This window comes from Hyalella azteca, unplaced genomic scaffold (genome assembly GCF_000764305.2).
Source record: "Hyalella azteca isolate HAZT.00-mixed unplaced genomic scaffold, Hazt_2.0.2 contig14748, whole genome shotgun sequence".
NCBI lineage: Eukaryota > Metazoa > Arthropoda > Malacostraca > Amphipoda > Hyalellidae > Hyalella > Hyalella azteca.
Window position 1 is genome coordinate 13,811 of NW_025944624.1, and position 7,676 is coordinate 21,486.

Genomic DNA, 7,676 nt, shown 5'->3' on the forward strand with positions numbered 1-7,676 from the left:
ATGCGAGCGAGCCCCTTAAAATAATTTGGCTTTTCTCAGGTTCTAGAACATTCTAGAACCTTCTGCAACAGGCATCGTAAATTATTCATGTTTCTCAGAAAGTTCTAGAAGCTTGTGTTCAAGTGCACCAGGAAATATTTCGGCGCTTTTGAAAAAGTTCTGGAATAGGTATTCTAGAAACTTCCGGAAGGTTTGGAATGAACTGATCTGCCCCAAAACCTCACAAAATTAAGAAAAATATGATTTTCCAATATTATGATCCCAGAACCCGACAGAAAACTTTGGTAGGGAAAAACAATGAAATTGTGTCATTATATTCTAGAAACTTTTCTTTTCCCAAACCAACAAAGGCAGTGCAAAATCTTCTGCAACACACATCAATATTTATGGAACGAAATGTCATTTTTTTTGCGGTTTTTCGATCCGGCCTAGCGGATGCCGTTTGTAAAAATTCAAAATAACATACGACAATTTAACAAATTTTATTTATCTCTTTAGGCGTATCAAAAACAACAATGTCGGGCAATCAGGATGCACCAAAATTTCAGGTATAAAATTCTATATAAGCGATAACAAAGATAACATACAATTGATTAAATTAGCCAATATACCAAACACGCACTCGACGACTCGTGCAGAATCATTTAAAGTTAACCATGCAATGCATCTTAATTAAGATTAGGAGTTGTGTGATGCGCAATTTTGTGTTCAATTTATATTAATATAAAACAATATATAAACTAGTTCGTATATATATGAACATGAACATGAACGTTATATTACTACGAGCTCATTGTCGTAATTTCGATAGTTGAACTTGAGAAATATTTTGATGGCGTTTAAATGAGCGAAAATCAAAGCTCTGCTCTTGAGAGCCCATTTAGAGAGTCAGCGCCTCCTGTTGAGAGCCCGTTTAGAGAGTCAGCACCTCCTGTTGAGAGCCCGTTTAGAGAGTCAGCGCCTCCTGTTGAGAGCCCATTTAGAGAGTCAGCGCCTCCTGTTGAGAGCCCGTTTAGAGTCAGCGCCTCCTCTTGAGAGCCCGTTTAGAGAGTCAGTGCCTCCTGTTGAGAGCCCGTTTAGAGAGTCAGCGCCTCCTCTTGAGAGCCTGTTTAGAGAGTCAGCGCCTCCTGTTGAGAGCCCGTTTAGAGAGTCAGTGCCTCCTGTTGAGAGCCCGTTTAGAGAGTCAGCGAGTCTCCTGTTGAGAGCCCGTTTAGAGAGTCAGTGCCTTCTCTTGAGAGCCCGTTTAGAGAACACCTTCTTCTCGAGGCGCCGGTGAGGCGTGTCCTCAGCCTTCTTCAGGTCCGTGAGACCACCTTCCTCTCCACGTCGCCTATGAAAACAATGTTTAATATAATAACATTCAAATAGTTTATAGAAAACTTTTCATGAAATATTATGTATTGTGAAATGTATAGAAATAATTTTGCGAAAATAATTTGAAAAACTCAAGGTAAAAACACGTTAAAATCCTCAAAAATGAACGTCGCGGCAAAAACGAAAATGGAATCGCGAGATCAAGTTAAAACGGCTTTTACTTCAGAGACGAAAAAGTTGTTATACAGGTACGAATGATTTGTCCATATAGACATTCGTTCGTAAAGGCATTCGTTTGTAAGTAAGTGCTGCTGTACCTATACGAAAAGCAATACGGTACCCTTTCAATGCCCTGCCATCAACTTTTACCTGTATTTTATCAACCTCGTGTCAGTAACACAGTCTAAATGCCTTCTAAAAATAACCTTACATATGTTTTAGTAGCCTTCAATCAGCAGTCGTTTTCATGCCTATTACAAAATAACCCTACACAAAGAAGGCAAGTGGGCGGGCCACATAGTACAAATAGCGACACTATCTTGTCCTCAGTACTAGCAGAGAGCATAGGTAGCATTGATACGTCCTTCGCCGGGACAAAATGGGTTGTGGTGACCCACACAGGAACCAAAAGTGCATCGATTTTTGGACAGAATCAATCATTTCTCTGAATTTACCTGTTTTAGAAGCCTCATTCCGGCAATACGATTCCATGTATTGGTTTCCTTTAACAAGGTGCCACTGGCAGCCATGATATTTTTTATAATCGAGTCTATCATGAGAAATAATGTTAACATTTAGAAATTTAAATAAAGCTATTCAGTTGGCAAGCTTCGCAAAATATTCTAGTTTCTTGATAGCCATTTTCTGATACCAAGATCTACGCCGGTGACAAATTAGTATAAGAATTTCATAGCATCAGCGATATATTTAATTGAGAGATTAAGTAGCAACTATTAAAGAAGAACAAAGTCTACCTGCCCCATTAACTAAAATTCCCACCTATACTTCAGTTACACGCGTCTGATCGCCCCAGGTAGCTGCCACTATGTTTTTTATTGAATCTCCAATAGATATATATATATAATCTTAATTATGAAAAAATATAACTCAGTACTCACTGCAGTGAGTGACAGAGAGCGCATTTTCTCGTCGACGAAAACGTGGAGTCACGGACGTACGAACGGACAGACAGACGGACGGATGGACGGACGGACGGACATGGCGAGCACAGCAGCGCCTTTTTTCCATAAATGAGAAAATGCGCTAAAAACCGAAAAAAACAATTTTGAAAAAATTGAAATAAACATAATCTTAAGTCAGAAAATTCCGCACCTCTTCTTGAGTGTCCTCATGTCGAGGTCGACGCCGGTGGCCGCCCTGATCTCGGCCAGCAGGAGGGGGTCCTGCCAGTCCTGGTCCAGGTTCATCCGCCGTCGCCGGTCCTTCAGCAGAGCGGCCTCAACCGCCCGCACCAACTCCTCGGCCGCACACACCGATTGAACTTCGTCTGATGATATGTCTTTGTATTTGTCCGCAGGGATATCATCTGTATCCACAGGAATATTATTGTCTTTGTCCGCAGAAATATAATCATCTCGGTCCGCAGAAATCATCATATAATCATCTCTGTCCGCATCGCCTTTGTCCGTAGAAATATCTTCATCTGTGTTTTTACAAGCTCGGCTGTCACCAGTATTTGCACTTGCTTCAATACGATCTCCAGCAAGAATATTATTGCTATCAACCTTATTATTGGAAGAAAGACTTCCATCTCGAACATTTGTGTTGTTATCTCTTCTTGTATGTGCAGAATAATCGCTTTGTGCCAACATCAATCCAGGATTGCCTCTTAATGATTGCCTAGAATGCGACATAGATTTCAATATGCTGGTTGATTGAAATGCCGTGTGGTTTTTGACAATTTTTTCACCGCACTTAGTGGAGTGAAGAGAATCGGCACTCATTTGGTTGAGTTTGCTTACTAGGCTCTTTTTATCTTTGGAAGTTTTATGTTCGCCTGGTACACCACATTTTTTACTATCAACCTCAGAAAAACTGGACATATTACCAGTATATGAATTTATACAAGACATCCGAGTTTCAGTGGTTACAGCAGCAGAAGAATTTGGAGACTGTGCACTAGTTGTTGCAGCGGAAGAGCTCAGAGACTGTGCACTAGTTGTTACAGCGGAGGAGTTCTTTGACTGCGCACTAGTTGTTGCAGCGGAAGAGCTCAGTGACTGCGCACTAGTTGTTGCAGGGGAAGAGTTCGCAGACTGTGCATTAGTTGTTGCAGCGGAAGAGTTCGGCGACTGTGAACTAGTTGTTGGAACGGAGGAGCTCTTTGACTGCAAGCTAGTTGTAGCAGCGAACGAGTTCGTTAACTCGGCACTAGTTCCAGCAGCGGACGAGTTCGTTAACTGTGCATTAGCTGCAGCAGCGGCAGAGTTCGTTAACTCGGCACTAGTTTCAGCAGCTGAAGAGTTTGGAGACTGCAAACTAGTTGCAGCAGCGGAAGAATTCGTTAACTCGGAACTAGTTTCAGCAGCGTTTGCATCAAAGCGGCGCCGGGCGGCGGCTAGTAAGGCCTTGGCGTAGGCGAGGTCTGGCTCCCCTGACGCGCTAGTGCGCGGGATGACGCGGCCGTGCAGCGGACACGTCACGCGGTCACGCCGGGGACACAGGCGACCTGGTGACACAAAACTTAAGTTAGGTCGTGGAATGAGCGTCCAAATGATGCAGGAATACACATAACACATCTGAAATACTTTACACGCAAAATTATAACATCAATAACATCAAACATTAAAATTTACACATTTACTATTACTATATTACTTTTTACTTTTCACATCATTATCCCAGGGCATCAGCGTCCAAATGATGCAGGAATACACATAACACATCTGAAATACTTTACACGCAAAATTATAACATCAATAACATCAAACATTAAAATTTACACATTTACTATTACTATATTACTTTTTACTTTTCACATCATTATCCCAGGGCATCAGCGTCCAAATGATGCAGGAATAGACATTACACATCTAAAACAGTTTACACACAAAATTATAACATTAAACATTGAAATTTAAACACTTACTATTACTATTTACTCGGCACACTAAAATTGTAAGGGCAGAAGCCCAACTATTATGGGGCTAAGGCACGAGAAATATGGATAATTCCAACCTCTGCCTGTGAATCACTATTAATCTATATTGAATTAGTAGTTATTGATCCTTCAATTACAATTTTAAATTTGATGATAAGCGAGATCTAAGCAAAATACTAATCCTAATGCGAAGGTATGTCAGATCTAAACCGATTATTTATCGAAAATGAATCGAATCCAAGATGACGATAATCAACGATCTGATGAGTGTAAAAGTCATGTATCGAGTGATATGAACAATGATGCCAAGGAATGATATCCTAGTAGCATCAATAGTCAGTTATTACCTACTGCAACATTCTGCATGGGGGCAAGTCGAGAAATAAAATAATGCTACAATATAGTTACAACAAAAACATAACGCCATAATATGGTTAAAAGATAATGCTACATTAGTATAGTCAAAAGATAATGCAACAATATAGCTAACTTCCAGCAATACCTGGTTAAGGTGATGTTATTATCAGCAATTACATCAATGTTCAGGTAGAATAATAGAGAAAATGACATAACATGTTCAACTAGACAAGAATTGTGCAGGCCTACACATGGAAGGAATGGTGCCAGTGAAAAACTTGAATTGAGTCGGTCGGTCAAAAATGCTGTACACTCACCAGACAGCTGTACACTCACCAGACAGCTGTACACTTGTCTCTTATACACATCTAGATGTGTATAAGAGACAGTCATAGATACGTGCAATTAATATCTAAAATTAATCTCTTATTCATAGATAAAACCAGAATTTACTTCGGTTAGAACAGCACATCAATTCATCCCTCAACTGATGTATTCTTAGTCATAAAAAGTTGAATTTTTGTCGCACTAATCGGTAGCAATTTGGTTATTTACTTTGTTGAAATTAAATGTATATTTCACCACTATAGCAGCAACTGCCTGACGCACCGGTTGCACACTAATTTTCTGCGAAGTGAAGCACGTTGCGTTTTTTTTATTTACTTCTGCCACCTTTACGTTATATCGTTGATATCAACATCAGTAAACAATTTATATATTTAGACTGGCGGGTTGCAACGGCAGAACTGTAGATATTGTTGAGCTGTAGAGAAAAAAATACCATCATATCATTATTTTATTACCGTAGGACGTTTCTGCGTGAAAAATTGTAAGATTTAAGACCCCGTAGCATGTAAACCTTTGTACATTAACCACTGAATTGAAAACTGTTGGTAAATNCTGTCTCTTATACACATCTAGATGTGTATAAGAGACAGGCTATAACGAATTTCTGCATGTTTCATGGCAAACTGATTAAAAAGAAACTCATACAACTTTTCTACATAAAAATCAGATAATTTACATATGCTTTTTAATTTCTTGAACAGTGATTCATTTAATTCCTCTTTGCCAGAAGTTGTGAGTTTCTTCACCAAGTATTTTATGTTATTTATCATCTCTTTATTGCTTTCCATAATGAATCCTATTTTGAAGTTGAAGATCTGTGTTAGAAGGGGAAAAAAGTTAAGCACACAAGTGACAATGACATGAACAAATTTTATGATGTGATGATCCAAATATCAGTGTCAATTTTGAGACATTTTTATTCTATCACATTGGGAAACCTGCAGAGCAGCCCTTCATCACTCAAGTCATGAATGTGATAGCAAAAAAATTTTTGACAAAATACTTTGATTTCAGCCATTGTAGAATTATACATAGAATTAATAATAAGAAAGCAGGCTTGAGTTGATACAGAACACACTTAGAAAGTAATGTTGTATTTTGCAATGGATAGAGATATGAAGAAATGGCTCTTCATGGCCAAACTCCAAAGAAGGCCAAGATATGGAACACATGGCTTAGAGAAATGGAATCAGGGCTTGCAAATCCATAAAACCACAGCTCATAAATCCAGTTGCAATCAAAATAAATATTTGCAAGCAATGATTCCAGTTCTTTGAGCCATGAATTCCATATCCTGGCCATGACAACCGGTGAGGTAGCTACAGCGCATTAACTGCTGATAAAGCTCCCGAACTTTGAGACGATAATTGAGTGAAAACTTTACATAACATATTGTGAGCCTTCTAAACTCTAAAGTTTTATTAATGAAGAAATCACAAGGTTCACAGAATCTAAAGGTTTAAATGCTAAATTGTCAAGTATAGTGCCATAGTGACAAACCAGAGATTCTTTGGAATCAGTTCATTTTTAATTTCCTCATTTACTCAAGATTTAAACCAATTTCTTATGTATGAATATGATAATGCTGGTATCCATGGTACTTTGCTTGTCTACGTTATAGGATTCAAAAATGAACTTGGAGGATGAGTCGAATTGTCTAAAAAAACTCTCTGCTTTGCCACTAGGCTATGTTGAGTACAGTACTCCATTCTAATCAGTCAACTGAGTGAAGTGTCATGTTGTGGCAGTTGTGCATTGCATTCTCTTCAAGAAATTTCTCTGATTGCAATGAGTTTATCCTCAATTTGAAAGCTGATGTGAAGAATAGGTGCAATAAATGTTTTTTATATTTAATTTGAAGCCATAATGTTAAACTTAAACCTAACCTGCAGCTGCGAGCCTGCGAGGACTCTTGATGTCTCTCCTGCTATGGTGACTTTGGTGAGCAACTGAGTGCATTTACAGAGCCTAACGGAGGCATCCTGGTAGCCGGGATGTTAGGCAGATGCACACAGCACACCAAGAACCTGGTACCTAGCTGGTACTAGCCAGCCACTAGGCTACTAGCCTGGATGTTAGGCTTAGGCAATACAGCCACAGCAAAGGTACAGTAAAATTGGATGTACTTTGAATGGCAAGAGCAAATGGTATTTCCTTCTGTAGATCCCTCTTGCTTATCAGTGAGTGACATCACTGACATGCAAAAAATAATTTTAACAATCTTGGGACCTTCACTGTGTTGCTTGAGTAGCCTTCATGCTGATTTCTGAGGCTGAGTGATTTCTGACAGCCTACATTCAAACCTGTTTTTAGTTGTCTGGAACACTTTTTTTAAAGCGGGATGCTTTTTTTCATGTGAGTGAACCACTAATTCTAGAATTACACCCTGCTTAGAGCCACAAGATTGGTATTATTGCAGATTAACTACATCCAAAAAAAAAGGGTGTTTTTTCTTTTTGAATTATATGTTTTTTGGGGTGTAGATTACGAATCTGAAATCCATTTTTGGCGGTCGGCATCGGAAAACCGATTTTTT

At 39.1% G+C, this 7,676-nt stretch overlaps 1 protein-coding gene across 1 annotated transcript; it reads right to left on the reverse strand.

Annotated features, from left to right (window-relative positions):
- Positions 1 to 767: 767 nt before the first annotated feature.
- LOC125179051 (putative GPI-anchored protein pfl2) lies at positions 768 to 4,073 on the reverse strand. The gene is made up of 2 exons (XM_047884151.1): positions 2,647 to 4,073; positions 768 to 1,330 (listed from the first exon to the last, which is right to left on the reverse strand). The coding sequence occupies exons 1-2, from the start codon at positions 4,071 to 4,073 to the stop codon at positions 1,219 to 1,221; spliced, it is 1,539 nt and encodes a 512-aa protein (XP_047740107.1). The 3' UTR covers positions 768 to 1,218.
- Positions 4,074 to 7,676: the final 3,603 nt, after the last annotated feature.

What these genes read in the sequence shown, in the direction of transcription:
- LOC125179051 (XM_047884151.1), bottom strand. Translation starts at nt 4,073, where the DNA reads ATGTGTTATGTGTATTCCTGCATCATTTGGACGCTCATTCCACGACCT. An exon ending in ATGAGGACACTCAAGAAGAG is followed by an intron (nt 1,331 to 2,646) that starts GTGCGGAATTTT and finishes TTGTTTTCATAG; the next exon opens with GCGACGTGGAGAGGAAGGTG.